This window comes from Equus przewalskii, chromosome 26, assembly GCF_037783145.1.
Source record: "Equus przewalskii isolate Varuska chromosome 26, EquPr2, whole genome shotgun sequence".
Taxonomy (NCBI): domain Eukaryota; kingdom Metazoa; phylum Chordata; class Mammalia; order Perissodactyla; family Equidae; genus Equus; species Equus przewalskii.
Window position 1 is genome coordinate 39,000,334 of NC_091856.1, and position 16,853 is coordinate 39,017,186.

At 46.6% G+C, this 16,853-nt stretch overlaps 1 protein-coding gene across 49 annotated transcripts in view; it reads right to left on the reverse strand.

The window, feature by feature from the left end:
* Window positions 1-16,853, reverse strand: part of PNPLA7 (patatin like phospholipase domain containing 7) — an 88,953-nt gene that overhangs the window by 58,091 nt on the left and 14,009 nt on the right. For 25 of the 49 annotated variants that reach the window (XM_070594773.1, XM_070594780.1, XM_070594766.1 and 22 more), the window contains 6 exons: window positions 11,751-11,879; window positions 11,183-11,263; window positions 10,183-10,309; window positions 9,293-9,433; window positions 4,248-4,348; window positions 3,960-4,106 (listed from right to left, as the gene is read on the reverse strand). In XM_070594773.1, coding sequence (XP_070450874.1) covers window positions 3,960-4,106; window positions 4,248-4,348; window positions 9,293-9,433; window positions 10,183-10,309; window positions 11,183-11,263; window positions 11,751-11,879 — 726 coding nt within the window. Of the gene's footprint in view, window positions 1-3,959; window positions 4,107-4,247; window positions 4,349-9,292; window positions 9,437-10,182; window positions 10,310-10,904; window positions 10,953-11,182; window positions 11,264-11,750; window positions 11,880-16,853 lie in introns of those variants that run through there. The other 24 variants (XM_070594778.1, XM_070594770.1, XM_070594761.1 and 21 more) reach the window with 3 other exon arrangements.

Genomic DNA, 16,853 nt, shown 5'->3' on the forward strand with positions numbered 1-16,853 from the left:
TTGGCACAGATGTTAGCTCAGCGACAATCTGCCTCATCAAAAATACAAATAAATATTAAATAAAATAAAATGAGTGTCTCTTTTAAAAGGGGAATCAAGCATTAAAAAAAAAAAAAAGAAATGAGCTATCAAGGCCTGAAAACACAAGGAGGAACCTTAGATGCATATGACTGAGTGAAAGAAGCCAATCTGAAGAAGCTGCATATGTACAATTCCAACTGTATGACACTCTAGAAAAGGCAAAGCTATGGAGACAGTAAAAGGATCAGTGGTTGTAAGCAGTTGGGGGGGCAGGGACGAACAGGCAGAACACAGAGAATTTTTAGGGCAGTAAAACCCTCTTTACAGTACCGTAATCATGAACACATGTCATTATACATTGTCCAAACCCACAGAATGTACACCACCAAGAGTGAACCCAAATGTAATCTGTGGACTCTGTGATAATGATGGGTAGCTTCATCAACTGCAATAAATGGACATCTGGGGGGGACGCTGATAACGGGGGAGGCTGTGCATGTGTATGGGCAGGGGGATCTATGGGAAATCTCTACAATCTCCCCAATTTTGCTGTGAACTTAAAACTGCTCTAAAAAATAAAGTCTGCTAAAAAAATTTAACAAGTATTGAAAAAACCCATTCACAATGCAGCTGAGGAAACACGAACACTGGCTGGGTGGATCATGATATGAGCCTGTTCAACATTTTAGTTGTGAGAATGACATTATGGATTTGTTTTAAAACAGCATCCTCAGCCTTCAGAGAGGGATGTCCAGGACACTGTTTGAAATTTTCAGACGGAACATAACTGGGGAGGGCTGGCAGTGGAGCTGGAGAAAGACTTGCTGTGAGCAGTGATCCCTGGCTGGGGGGTAGGCACCTGGGGTTCCTAAGGCTATCACCACTGCCTTTTGACGCATTTGAAGCTTTCCATGGTGAATAAGAAGACGGAAAACAAATAAATTCTAGATGAACCAATGACTGAATATAAAAATAAAATAATAAAAATAAGTTTGTTTAAAGTTTTTAAAATGAAACTGAGAAAATGTCACTAAAATAATCTGACAGTTTTATTGCTGGATTAAATATAATAAATAGAAATTTTTTAAACATAACTGAGGAATTCCGAAGCCCAGCTTTGGGATGTCTGGGTGGCCTCGAGCTTGAATATAAGGACCAGGGCCCCTCCTGCAAGAAGGTGCCATCGTCTCGGGCTCAGGTGATTCCCACAAGTGAGCGCCGTACACACAGTCACCCAGGACAACAAGGCACAACGAGAGATAGGCACTCTGGGCAAGGATCACAGGAACAAACCAGGGACTCTGAGGGAGAGGCCTGACACCTACAGAAACGCAGGAGTGCTCACTGTTGAAGAAGATGAGAGCCAAATTTGGAACATTTGGCCATAACTACAAACTATTCAACCGTGACAGCGGATTTAAAAGTAGACATTCTTGAACCACAAAATAGGATAACGAAACTTAAGCACTCCACACACGGGTTTACCAGCAGATTAGCACTGTAAAAACAGAATTAGTGAACTTAAATAAAAATATCTATATTCAAGGATAGACAGACTTTTTTAATGGAAAATCCAGAAGAAAGGGTAAGACTAACGAAGAATAAATGAGAACATACATTCATTTGAGTTTCTGAAGGAGAAGAGAGAAAATGGGCACAGACAATATTTAAAGAGTAATGCTGATAAATTTCTCAAAAGGAATTCAGAGACACAGATTGAAGAAGCCCAGTGAGTTTCATGCAAGATAAATAAAAAGAAATCCACACCCAGTTCTATCATAGTGAAATTGCAGAAAACCAAAGACAAAAGAAATATCTTAGGAGCAGCAAAAGGAAAGAGTCACTTTCAAAGGAGCAAAGACCAGCACCCGATGTCCAGCAGCAAGACTGGGGCCGGAGCCGGCGAGATGTTGCCAGCCTGCAACCTAAACCTCCCGTGGTGGAGTTTCCTGGGAGAAGAAAGGAAACTGGAGGAGTGAGCCCCTGCAGCCTCTGAGAAGAGAGGCAACTGGAGGAGTGGGCCCCTGCAGCCTCTGAGAAGAGAGGCAACTGGAGGAGGGGAGCCCCTGCAGCCTCGGTCTCCCTTGGATTTCAGTGAAGACTCTGGACAGAGGGAAAGTCACTGCCTCAGAGCTCGGAGCGTGCCTTGGGAGGGTGTGGGGAGAAAGCCTTGTTTCCTTTTCCCGGGTGCCTGGGAGGGTGGCCCGGTGCAAAGCTGCACCACCATGTGCGGACACCAAAAAACAGTGGAGAAACAGAATGGAGGACCCAGACAGACCTGGTTTATGACAGAGGCATAGCAGACAGTGGGAAAGGTCAGACTTTCCAAGCATGATGCTGGGCCAACCAGGAATCCACGAGCAAAAATATATAGAATCCGAGTCCTTCCTTGAATTGTGCAGAAAAATTAAATCCATCTGCATTAAAATTTAAGAAAGGTGGGGGCTGGCCCCGTGGCTGAGTGGTTAAGTTCGCGTGCGGCGCTGCAGGCAGCCCAGTGTTTCGTTGGTTCGAATCCTGGGCACGGACATGGCACTGCTCATCAAGCCACGCTGAGGCAGCGTCCCACATGCCACAACTAGAAGGACCCACAATGAAGAATATACAACTATGTACCGGGGGGCTTTGGGGAGAAAAAGGATAAAAATTAAATCTTTAAAAAAAAAAAATTTAAGAAAGGTGAAGCAATAAAACTTTTAGACAACAATATAGAAAAAATCTTTATGAAGCCAAAATAAGGAAATGTTTCTTAAACAAAGCACAAAGAGCACTAACCATAAGGAAAAGATTGATAAGTTTACAGCATCACGATTAGGAACTTCCAGCCACTGAAGACAGCACTCAGAGGCAAAAACGGCAAATCCTGGAGCAAAGAACTATGTGCAAGACCTAACCAACCAAAGATTTACTCAGGAAACTTAAAGAAACCCTAAAAGTAAAAAAGGAAAAGAGAGAGAAACGGGCAGACGGTTTGAAGCACTGCCTCCCACGAGGCAGACGAACCAAATACACCCACACAGGAACCCGGGAACCTCAGGAAAACAAAGCCTTGCTTGCCCCACGCCCCACATGACCCAACAGGGAAACGTCCGAATCCACCAGCACAGATGCAGGGCCACAGGAGCCCTTGTCTGCCAGTTTGGACAGGGGACGATGCACACCCCAGGGATGGAGACACACGCGTGACCAGGCACATGTGCCCTCCAGCAGGGACGAAAGATGGGCACACTCGGTGTTTTCACATACTGGCCCAAGAACAACAGAGCCCCCACCAGAGGCAGTGATGTGGGCGACCCACAGACATGACGCAGAGCAAAGGACACACAGGAGCAGCCACTCAGACAAAGCCCACACACAGGCCCAGGGCCACGGTCTGTCTAGAGGAAGGAGCCATGCCGCAGAGGGCACCAGGTGTCGGTAGCTGCTAACTGTCTAGTCATCGACACTGGGGTTTCACAGGTGTTCCTTCTCTCCTGTATGTAAGGCATCCGTAACGTTTTAAACTGTGAGGGGAAAAGAGGATAAATAAAAAATGTGCAAGTGATGAAGACACAGTTGGGAGTGCCACCACTTTCAGCCCTGGATCAGCATTCTGGGTGGCGTCCAAAGCCTGGGAACACATGTGACCCACACCCACTGCCCCGCCACCTGCAGGCACCTGGAGAAGCGCAGGGCCAGCAGGGCTGCTGGGCACAGACACGCCAGGAGAGCTCCAGGGGAGAGGGTCTGTGAAGCCACGCTCTCCTGAGCCCTCCCCAGAGGGGGTCTTGCTCAGGCAGGGCTGCGGCTGCCCCCAGCTGGGACACGCAGCCTGAGAGGAGTGGTTCCTAAGGAGGAAGCGTCTGCAGGAGAGCCAGGTGCCCACCCACCTCTCAACAGACTGTGCACCTCTCGCCACTCAGCCTGGCCAGGGAGAAGGCAGGAGGAGGGCTACTTACATCCAGCTTCATCAGAGTGAGCAGGTCCTTCTTGGCAGCTCTGAAGATGGCATCTGTCTTCCTGCTGGCAGCAGTCTCATCCGAAGTGCTGTCCTCGTAGTGGAAGACTGCAGATGGTGTCTCCGCAACCACCACGCTTTTCTTGGACTTGAGAGAACACAGAAGCATAATCAGAGGGGACATGGGAGGGGAAGGGTAGGGGGCCCCGCCAGCCTCGGACCCCAAAAGGAACACCAGCACCAGGGGAGGGTAGAGCGGAAGAGCAGAGGTAAGAAGAGGAGCGGCTACCTTGCTGGCCACGGCACTCGCAGGGCGCTCCTCTGCCTGTAGGACAACCCTGGCGCGGTCACAGGCCATCCTCAGGTCTGAGGGGGCACCTGCGACGCTCCCTACAAACAGAGGGGAGACTCAGGACATCGCACTGGTCGACCGGACGCGCTGGTCTGTACACACTCCCCGAAGGCTGGCTGAGCACCCCCTGGAACCCAAAGCAGCACAGACCCTGGTAGATGAGGCTCAGATCACGGGAGCGCCAAGCCTCTGTGCTGTCCTGCTTGTTCACAAGCCACAACCAACTTTATTCAGTCCCTGCACGAGCAAACCTCTAGAGCAGGTGCTGTGAACTCTGGCAAGGACATGAGCTTTGGATCAAACACCGAGGTCTGCATCCCAGGCCCACCATGTACGAGCACCATGTATGTGCAAGCGACTTCTCTAAGCCACGGTTCCCTCATCCAAAATGCTGAAGTCCTAATGCCTACTCCTCAGGTCGTTCTGAAACGCCAAGAGATCCTGCACACAGCACTCGGCCCCGACAAGAGAGATCAACGAGCCTCCAACACTGCAAACGGCGGGTGCCCGTGGTACGGCTCAGTCTCCAGGGCATGACGCTGAGTGGAGGGCTCCCGACAGAGAGCACATCCTGCACGCTCCATCACAGAAGTTCCAGAATAGTCCAAACCAGAAACGCAGGTAAGGCGTAGGGAGGACTGACTGCTGACCTCGGCCTCCCGCTGTCCCACGGTGTGCAGGGCAGTCAGGACTCAGGGAGCTGCGCACTGAGGCTGGCACACTGCACTCTGTTACTCGTGCCTCAGTAAAGTACTGTCAGCATTTAAACCCTAAGTGTGAAAAGGTCAGGACAGTGCCTCCTCTGGGAAGGGGCGTGGGAAGGCAGCTGCTGCGCAGCGTGTCTGTGTGCACAGGCCCGTCGGGCAATGGCTGTATACCACTCTTCAGGGAAGCACGGAGCTAAAAAGTAAAGCTGAAGAATCTGCAATCATAGATTTAAACCAACTTCAGGCAATCACAGAAAGCTGGCGTCAGAACCACACAGAAATTGCAAATTCTCAGTTTTATGGCAAATGTCCAGTTTTAGACGAAAGCAGAGAAGAGCGTGGGAGGGGGCTGACGACACCCTGGGCACTTGCCCGACCAGACCACGGCCCGTGCAGAACGCGCACTAAAGCCCTTTGCCTGGCAACAGTGGGGTCTGCCTGTGGCTCAAGAGTGACTTTGCCTTACCACCTTCACTGGCAGAAGAGCACAGTCTGTACTCACGTGAAAAAAGAAAATGTGAGATTCATTACAAGGAACCACAAAGACCAACCTCCACTAATTTTTTTAAAGGTTATGTTTCATAGGAAAATACTTAAATATGTGCAGCTATTTTCTTATCATATTAATAAGATTTTGAAAAGTTTAAAATAACATAGCAGTTAATAGCTGTTTTTGTCCATTCTAAGATACCATATATTCATAGCATTTATTACAGTATTACATTGTTATATAACATATATTATGTTGTGCATTTCATATTATCATATTACTGTTTTGTTATTATTTATTACTAATAAGCCAAGGTATAATGATACCAATATCTATTTTAAAAACAAAACCCAACCATACTCCTTGTGATAAGAACATGCATACATTAAAGGCTATACATTTCTATAGAATGCTTTTGTTATAATCACACAGTTTATAAAACTTAAAATGTTGAGTATCTCTGATGTTTTCCAGAAATATGTCCTATATATATGAGTGTCATATCTATATAGACCAGAGGAAAGGCAGCTCTGTATCTGTAGGAATGTTAACTGGATATGTTCACGGAACTGGATAATTCACACTCAAATGTCATTATATGTGGATTGCTATTATTTTCAGTTATCTATCATTTAAGCTTCTTTTATTTGAAAAAATTCACTAAACATATATTTTTAAACGTGGCAGGTCAACTGGACAGCCATATGGGAAAACATGTATCTTGACCCCGACTCACTTCAGACAAAAGAGTCAGTCCTAGATGGGTGAATACAAAAGGCAAACGTTCAATCTTACAGGCAGATTTCCCAAATGGGACACAAAATATATTAACCACAAAAGAAAAAAATTGATAAATTGGACTATAATTAAATTTAAAAACTTCTATTCATCAAAAGATATCATTAAGAGAGTGAAGAGTGAGCAGAAAATATTTTTAATACATACATCCAACAAAGGACTCATACAGAGAGTACCTAAACAACTCCTATTGATCAACAAGAAAATGAAAGATAACCTAAAAGGAAAACAGGCAAAAGAAAACTCAACACCATCCCCTTGGAGATGGAAGGTGCTCAGGCTCGGGAGTCATCAGGAAGCTGGAGTTACAGCCACAAGAACCCCCTGCAGGGCACAGAAGGGCCAAAATGGAAAAGATGGAAAACAGCACAGGCTGGGGAGGACGACTTCCTGCAAGATGGCGTGGCCTGTAGGCTGTGTGGCCTGTAGGCTGTGTGGCCTGTAAGCTACACTGTCTGACACACAAGGCCAATGAGCCCCTGAGTAGGTCTGGGGATCAAATTGTTAGAATTTAAATGTAAACAGCCACATGTGGCGGGTGATTCTGTGCTGAACAGTGCAGACTGGAGCAACCAGACAGTCTTATGAGGCTGGTGGGAGTACACATCAGGACAAATGCTTGGAAAACCATTGGCAGGATCTCCCAAGCTAAACATATGTGCATTCTATGATCAGCAGTTCCGATGAGAAAATGTACATGTATATTCAACAGACATCTAAATGCAGTATATTCACACAATAAAACATTGCACGACAGTGAGGACGGGTGCATATGGCTACACAGCAACACGGATGGATGTCACAAACACAAGGCTCAGCACAAGAAGCCAGACTCAAAAGCAGTCTGAACCATCAGAGATCAGGAGAGTAGGTGTCACTGGTGGGACAGGCTGCTGCCGTCTAAATATCACTGCTGGTGGTAAGTGGAGAAGCACAAACGGGGCTTGGGACACTAGTTTCTTTATCTGGGTGCTGGTCTCACAGATGAGTTCAGTTTGTGAAAATTCATCAAACTGTCCTCTTAGGATTTACATATTCTAACACATATTTACATCCATAAACAGTTAGTGAAAACAAAAAATAACTTGGTGTTAGTAAAGAAACAGGCAAATAAACCAGCAGAACACCAAAAATACCTAAAAAGTAGATCCAAGTTATGAAATATCCAGAACAGACAAATCCATAGAAATTGAAAGCAGACTGGTGGTTGCCAGGGCTGGGGGCTAGGGCATGGGGAGTGATGGCTAAGGGGTACAGGGTTTCTTTACTGGGTGATGAAAATGTCCTGGAATTAGGGGCCAGCCCTGTGGCTGAGTGATTAAGTTCGCGTGCTCCACTTTGGTGGCCCAGGCCTTTGCCAGTTCCGATCCTAGGCGTGGACCTAGCACTGCTCATCAGGCCATGCTGAGGCGGCGTCCCACATAGCACAGCCAGAGGCACTCACAACTAGAATATACAACTATGTACTGGGGGACTTTGGGGAGATGAAGAAAAAAAAAAGGAAGAAAAGCAAGAAGATTGGCAACAGATGTTAGCTCAGGGGTTAATCTTTGTGGGGGGGAAGTTCTGGGAATTAGATAGTGGCAATTGATGCACAATTTTGTGACCATACCAAAAGCCACTAAATTATACACTTTAAAAGGGTGAACTTTATGGTATGTGAATTATATCTCAAAAAAGCTGTCATTAAACAAAACATCATGTAGATTCAGAAACTTGATACCTAATGAAAACGATACCAAAACAGCAAGGTAAATGAAAGAGTGTTTTGTTGATGGTGTTGGGCAAATTAACACTCTATAGAGTAAGAAAAAGCTGACTTTCTTACCTTGAACATATGCAAGAGAGAATGACAAGGAATGAAAGACCTCAATGTGGAAGGCAAAACTGAAAAGCTAACAGAAAGACTCTAGAATATACTTATGACCTGGGAACAAGAAAAGAGGAAGACTCGAAACACAACGTGCAAGGTTTCAATAAAGGAACATGAGGGCTCCTGCAGCGTGCAGGCGCCCCGGCCGTGCTTCCAGATGACAGAGATCAGGAGAAGACATCTGAGCAACTAACACTGACGAGGGTTCTCCACCTGGAGCACAAAAAGAATTAATACAAACCAACAAGAAAACCTCAAGAAACTGCAGAAAATGGGCAAAGAATACAAACAGACAACTCCTAAAGAGGGAACCAAAGAGCTGTCAAGGAGGTGATGAAACTTGCCAGCAAGCCACAAAATGCAAGTGAAAACAAAACACACTTTCTAACAAACATAAGAGCAAAATTAGAAAGGTGGTAAGGAGTGAGCTGGTTTGTGGGGGAGTGTTGACAGCCCACTAGCTGTAGGCTTCATGGGCACATCACTCCCAGCCGCCCCGTGGGCCACTGCCAGGATGCACCCACGCAAACCATCCAGGCTGTGAAACTCACAAGCAAGCAAAGGTCACAACAAAGGTCCTCACAGGGGAAGGCCCTCGGGGAGAGGCGAAGAGAAACAATCGATGACCAAAGGGATAAGAAAACTCTGCAACTGAGATTCCGGAAAGAAAACAAAGCAGAGACAAAGTCTGTGTGTGTGTGGGGGGGGGGGGGGGGGAGCGGTGCAGGGCCCCCTGGGGAGAATTCTGCTGCAATGAAAGCAAACCTGGGTGACGGCTCAGGGGTACAGAGGGCCCAGGAAAAACCTTTCGGGGAGGACACAGCATGTTAGCATGCTGGTGGGCAGAGCCCAGCACAAGGAGAAAGGACGGTGCGGGGGTAGACATGCCCGCAGGGGCAGGAAGGGCACACAGGGCCTGGCCAGGAGAAGCTTCATGTGCACCGGCGCCAGGGGCAGTGGTGAGCCAGGGGCAATGTGGAGAGGAGCCCACAGGATGTTCAGGGCAGTAAGAAGCCCACCACTGCCTCAAATCAAGAGCCAGAGTGTGGGCGCAGGGTCCTCTGGGCCTGAAGGCTTGCCCACCTTATGAACGCTCCAAGCTCAGGTCCTTTACCTGGTGGAGCCGAAGGGGCCTTGTCACCTGCCTGGGCCTTGCCGAGCTCATCCGAGATCTCTTTGTGGACAGAAGGCAGTGGGACGGAATGGCTCCTCTTCAGCAGAGGCCCAGAGGCTGCTGCACGGCTGCCCCCATGATCTGCTGGGACGAGACAAGACTGACAGGAAGCAAGGCCTCTGTTCCCACAGCAGCACACAACCACCTGTCTCGAGGCCCAGAGACAGCCCTCTGTGGCCCTGCACATCTGCCACCTCGGGCTACATCCTCATCACCTGCCCTGCCTGGCCAATCACCTGTGCCCATCTGCCTAGGTGAGTGATGAGTGAGTGCCAGCCTCAGACCCAGGCCCTGCTCCGCCCCTACTCCAAGGTCTTCCAGAACTGACTGGCTGCTTGCTGCCAGCCGAGCACCTTGAGGGTAAACTAAAGCCCCAGGTGGAAGCAATGTCCCTTTGTGAGTGGCATTCTTAGTCAAGGTGGCCGTCTGAGCACACCTGGGATGAGCTTGGCAAGCTTCAGGGCTCCACCTGTCCCTCAGGTGAATGAATCCAAAATAACCTTCCAGTAAGGACGCTGAACTTCACAGACTTTGTTAGTCACTTGTTTATAAACAGGTGACATCTCCCACATCTATTAGTGTGGCTGCGTGTTACGCCATCACTCTGGAGGTGACTCCTGGCCAAGAAGCCTCAAGGACAGTTTATTTCCCCAAATCTAAGCCCCTCTGGAGAGCTCAGAGCAGTGTGGTCAGAAAGCGAAGCTTGGAACTTGCTCCCTGAGTGTCTTTTCCCGGGGGCCAGGTCTTCCCACAGTGACAGAAGGTGAAAGGTGGTGACTGGAGGGGTGGGAGGGAGGGAAGAAGGCTGGAGGTCAGTCCCGGGGCAGTACCTGGGTCGCAGGACTCCTGAGGCCGCAGGGACTTCTCGAGTCGCTCCTCAGGGCTGCAGCTCACCTGCCTCTTGGTCTTTCCAACAGCCAGACTGGCTACAGACACGAGGGGGATGGCCTGGCTCTCCTGGGACATGCGAAAGAAGCAGGCTGCTCCAGGAGCACACCTGGGCTGGTGTGAAACCCTTGAGAAAAAGCCCCATTTCCCAGAAAGAGAGGAGGCACTGCCCAGGAAAGCAGTGATGTGAAAGGAGCCCTGGTCTGTGTCAGGGGCCGAGGCTGAGCCGCATTCTATCCCAGCGTCTCTATCAAGTTTAAATGACAGTCAAAATTGTCAGAAACCTTCATACTCTTCAGGAAGATGAAGAATAATGCAGAAAACAACAGGATATACTCTGAAATATCAACAAGGGAAGAAGACACAACCTAAAATATCATCAAAACTAGGGAGAACATCCAAGTGAAATCTGACACTGACAACAAATGTCTGCTGGCACTTGGGACCTGCAGGGGATTTGTTTGAGGGTCCACAAACAGGCACTGGGCTCCCCAGTACCAGGCACTGTTTCAGGCTATGGGGACAAGGCAGGCAAAGCGATCAGCTCGTTTCATTCTCACAAGAACTCTCTGGGGCGGGAGGGGACAGGAGGTGACAGCTCCACTGGACAGCGGTCAGCTCAGTGTGCGCCACGGAGGAGCTGGAAAGGGGCAGGCGTGCTTACGGAATGGGGTGATTTGAGGAGCCGCATTCAGGCCAAGCCCAGACTCTCCTGGAACGGGAACAGTGGAGGTACAACAAGGCCACTCGCAAACAGGTGGCGAGTCTCCAGGGTGGACACATTCCACCACCTGAGAAGGAATGCCACCTTCCTCCACTTAACTGGTTCCTAGCACAAGACCCCAGGAGAATCGAGGCCCAGACAAGTAAACTTGGCCCATCATCCCCTCCCAAAGCCCAGGGTCCCAGGACCAGAGATTAGGAGGCTGAGGCTGCACTTACGGGGTTGAAGAGCTCCGTGGTGAGGCCCAGGTAGTTGTGCAGAGCCAGAAAGGTGACCCTCTGCAGCCGCACCATGATGATCTGTGAGAGAGAGGGGCCACCTGTACCAGGCTTGGCACCTCCCCCAGACACCCGGAGCCACCTTGGGGTGTTGTGACAACTCACTGTGGTCCCCCAAGATGTTAGCATTAGGGGCATGAGGGAACACTTTCATTGTTTTCACAAGTTTTCTGTAAATCTAAAATTACTTCAAAACAAGAAGTTTAATAATAAAAAACGCACTCTTTTGGGGTTTAGTGGGAGATTTGAGGACCTCTTTGAGGTTATGAAGGTGAATTTTTATTGTAAAATATGTCTTACAAAATTTCTTAAAAACCACCTTAGTCCTCCTTACACCCACCCAGAACCCCACCATGCCAGCAGTCTGTCCTGCCACGACATCAATCCCACAGTCTGGGATGCGTCTTCATAGCTACCAGACTCCGAAGCCACACATAAACTGACGATCTGGGACCTGCCCTGAGACAGCCCATGGCAGACGGAGAGCTTGACTAGAAGAGCAACGCACCTGCACCACCCTCACGAGGGTTTCAGGGTATTTCTCAAAAACTCCTTGGAAAGCCGCGGCTGGAAGCCGGAGGACAGTGGATGCGGCAGCGGCACGGGCTGACACTGTTTTGTACGGTGCAGTGTGGCCCTGTAACAACAGCTCCAGTTAGTCTGCTCTCGCCTGTCCTGAGATTTCAGAACCCGCTCTCCAAGTCCCTGTGCTGGTCTCGACTGTCACACCTCTCAGAACCCTGCTCTCCAAAAGGATGTGTGAGACACCCTACCCCGTGGAGCTAGGACCACCCCACCAAACAACCCTGAGGCAGAGCCTCGCCCTGCCGTGAGCACAGGGCCTCTGAGGAGGAGGCTCGGCTTGAGAAGCAGAGTGCCAACAGGACTCCACACGGACGAGGACGAGTCGGCAGCACTCGGCTTCTGTCTTCTGGGAACTGGCTTTCAGTCAAGGTACTGTCTTGTGCAGTGAGCTTCACGCTGACTGGTGCACAGCTCTGAGTCCCGTCATCGCTTTCTCCTCCCACTGCTGGTTCCCAGCAACAACTCAGCTCTTTTCTTTCCTGATGGGGTTGCCTTTGTCAAAATGTCACCTACGTGGAATGACATGGGGGTCTGGCTCCTTTCACTGAGATGATGCACTTGGGATTCATCATGCTGCTCCTGTACCAGAACATTGTGCCCTTGACTGCTGAGAACTAGTCTGTTTTACAGATGCATCAGTTTATCTATCCAGCAGTTTGAAGGACATTTGGATTTTTTCCAGTTTTGGTAATTATAAATAAAGCTGCTACAATATTCACATACAGGGTTTTGTGTCAACAAAGTTTTCATTTCTCTTGCTAAATATCTAGGAGTGGGACTTCTGGGTCATATGGTATATGCATCTATAACTTTTAAGAAACTACCAATCTGTTTCACAGGGGCTGCAGCACTTTGCAGTCCCACCAGCAACAAATGAGAGTTTTGGGTGACTCCTACACACTATACCTGCACTGTCAGGGTTGTAGGATGAAGAATTTGGCCAGTCTTGTTCTCCGGTTCCTCAGAGGAGCCTCTCAACCCTTGGAAGTCCCCAAGTGTTAGCAGTGTTTCTATTATGCAGGGTGGACCTCGGCAGTCTCAGGATGGGGCTGGCCACACCAGGAGGACTGACTCCAGGATTAGAGGGCTGGGGTGTTCCCCACCTCCAGGAGGAGAGAGCCTGCAGACTTTGTCTTGTGGCCTCGATTCTATCAGTCTAATCCATCATTCCAAGAGGTGGGTTGTATCTCACCACGGTTTTAACTCTCATTTCCCAAATGACTACTGATGACGAGTGACTTTTCATGTACTTCTCTGACATTGTCATATTATCTATAGTGAAATGTCTGTTTAGACCTTTTGTCTTTTTCGTGAATTGCTTGTTTTCTTAATATTGAGTTTTGAGAGATTTTTGTATACTCTGATACAAGTCCTTTATCAGAGTCATGTTTTGCAAATATTTTCTCCCAGTCTGTAGGTTGACTTTTCATCCTTTTAACAGTGTTTTTCATAAACCACAAGTTTTTAATTTTGGTGAAATCTAATTTTCCAATTTTTTTCTCTCATGGATCGTGTTTTTTGTGTCACGTCTGAGAAATCTTTGCAAATCACAAGGGAACAAAAGTTTTCTTCAGAAAATTCTATACTTCCAGGTTTCACATCTAGGTCTGTGATCCATTTGGAGTTAGGGTGAAGTGTGGGTTGAGACGCATGTCTGCACATCCTGTCCACTGTTCTGGCACCCTGTTGAAAAGACGGTGCTCTCTCCGGCGAGCTGCCTCTGCACCTCGGTCAGAGATCGGCTCACTCCACATATGCACCGACTTCTGGACTGTCTGCCCAGCTCTGCCCGTCAGTGTCCACCATCACACTGTCTTGAAATCAAGTCGTGAGTCCTTCGGCTTTGTTTTCTTTTTCAAATTCTTCTAGCTACTTCTAGTTCCTTTGCCTTTCCATATAATTTTATAATCAATCTATTTCTAGGAAAAAAAAAAAAAGCCTGCTGGGATTTTGATTGGAATTCTGTTGAACAATTTGGGGAAATCTGCCTTCTTAACAGTATTGAGTCTCCCAGTCCATGAAAACACATATTCCTCGAATTCATTCAAGCCTTCTTTGACGTCCTTCTTCAGTGCTGTACACACATAACCTGCACATATTCTGTTAATACTTAACTATTGTGTGGGCTGTGGTGCTATTATAAACACTACCATTCTTTAAAACCTCAGTTTCCAATTTCTAATTGCTAACATATAGAAATACAATTGGTTTTATTTAGTATTGGTTTTGTAACCTTGCCATGCTCACTCATAAGTTCTGGTAGCTTTCTAGTAGATTCTACAGGATTTTCTAGATAGATAATCACGTTGTTTGAAAATAGAGACTGTTTTACCTTTCTCTCTTCCAACATGTGTGCTGCTTCTTTCTCTCTCCCCTCATTACCCTGAGGAGGACCTCCGATACGATGCTGAGCAGGAGCGGTGAGAATGGACATTCCGGGCTTATTTCCCATCTTCAAGGGAAAGCATTCAGTCTCCCCCAACTAAGCATGACGTTAGCTGTGGGGCTTTTTATAGATGTCCTTTACTGGATATGGGAAATGCTCTTCTTTTCCTAGTTTTCTGAGAGTTTTTAACATGAGTGGAAGCTGAATTCTGTCAAATGCTTTTTCTGAAACTATTGAGATGCATATGGTTTTTCTCTTTAGTCTGTTGATATGGTGAATCACATTGATTGATTTTCAAATGATGTAACAGTCCTACATTCCTGGAATAAACTCTACAAAATCATTAGGTATTATCATTTTTTTATATATTGCTGGACTCAAATTTCTAATATTTGAGGATAATGTGGATATCTAATATATGAAGATATCAGAGGATATCTAATATATGAGGATACTGTGGATTTCTAACACATGAGGCTACCGGAGGACCTCCAATACATGAGGGTATTGGAGGGTATCTAGTGTACGAGGGTATCAGAGGATCTCTAGTGTATGAGGATCTTAGAGGATATCTAACACATGAGAGTGTTTCAGGATTATCTAACACTGAGGATTTTGCATTTCTGTTCATGAGAGATATTGGCCAGCAATCTTCTTTTCTGGGAATGTCTTTGTCTGGTTTGGTACGTGGGTAATACTGGCTCAAAATTGATTTGGGAAGTATTTCCTTCTCTGCACTTTTCTGGAAGAGTTTGTGTAAAATTAGCATGATTTCTTCTTTAAATGTTGAGCAGAATGCCACAGTGAAGCCACTTATACCTGGAGTTTTCCTTGTGGGATGGACTTCAACTACAAATCTGCTATCTCTGGTAGACACGACTGTTCAGACAGTCTAAGTCTTACTGAGGAGCTCCGGTACTTCTCTTTCCAGGACTTTGTTGATTTCAACTAAGTTGTGGATTTTAGGGGCATAAAGTTGTTCATAACATTCCCTTATTCATCTTTTTACATCTATAGAGTCTGTAGACACGTCCCCTCCTTCATTTCTGATGTTGGTAGCTTGTCTTCTCCATTTCTTCTTCACTGGTCTGGCAATAGGTTTCTCCATGTTACTGATGCTCTCTGAGAGCCAGCTTCTGTTCTCACTGATTCTCCTGTTGTTTCTCTATTTTCAATTTCACTGATTTCTGCTTTTATCTTTATTATTGTCTTCTTTCTGCTTGCTTTGCATTTTCATCTGCTCTTCCTAGTTTCTTAAGATAAAAGCTTAGATCATTGACTGGTGACCTTCTTTCTCTTCTAATACAAGCATTTTATGTTATAAATTTTCCTCTATGCACTACTTTAGCTGCACTCCACAAATCTTGATATGTTACATTTTCATTTAGTTTGAAATATTTTTATTTCCTTGCAACTTCTATGACCAATGCTTTATTTAGAAATGTATTTTTAAATTTCCAACTATTTAGGGGAGTTCTTATATTTCTTCCTGTTATTGATTTCTAGTTTAATACCATTATAATCAGAGGACAGACTTTGATGATTTCAGTTCCTTAAAATTTATTAACATTTCTTTTACGGCCCAGAACACCAGCATGTCTTGTGAGCGCCCAACATGCCCTTGAAAAGAACGTGTGTTTTGCTGTTGTTGAGTCCAGTGTTCAACAGTGTTCGATAAGTTAATCAATTAACTAATCAAGGTGGCTGATAGCGTTGTTCAGATTTCTTTTTATCTCTGCAGATTCTCTGCCTGCTTGGTCTATTGATTACTGAGAGAAAAGTTAAAGTCACCAACTACAACCATGGATTTGTCTATTTCTCTTGTCAGTTTTGTCAGTTTCTGTTCCACTTCTGAAATTATGTATTGGAAACTGTTGTTAAGTGCACACACCTTTGGGATGGTTATATCTTCTTGGTGAGTGATATCCCTCTTTATCTCTGGTAACATTTCTTTTTTTTTTTTTTAAAGATTTTATTTTTCCCTTTTTCTCCCCAAAGCCCCCCGGTACATAGCTGTATATTCTTCGTTGTGGGTCCTTCTAGTTGTGGCACGTGGGACGCTGCCTCAGCGTGGTTTGATGAGCAGTGCCATGTCCGCGCCCAGGATTCGAACCAACAAAACACTGGGCCACTTGCAGCGGAGTGCACGAACTTAACCACTAGGCCACGGGGCCAGCCCCTCTGGTAACATTTCTTGGTTTGAAGTCCACTCTGTCTGATATTAATAGAGCCCTTCATTTTTATGTTAATTGGAGTTATAATGGGACTTTCCCCATCCTTTTATCTTTAATCTAAGTGTTTACATTTAAAGTGGGTTTCATGAAGTCAGCATATAGTTGGATCTTGGTATTTCCATCCAATCTGTCCACCTCGGTTACTTAATTTGTGTATTCAACATTATTATTGATATGGTTAGGTTTAGGTTAAAAGTTTCTGGAGAATGTTGATTTTTTTAGCAGGTTATCAGCTGGTTAGGTTCAGACACACGTTCTGTTCTACCACCTGTGGGCAGTGGGTCCCAAAGTGTGGCCTCTGAGGCCTTCTCCATCCTGCGTGGGTGCCCTCCACGGGGGTTAGTCTGACTCTTCATCCAGCTCTCAGGGTCTGTGCTGCACTGCTGGGTCTGCTCGGAGACTGGGA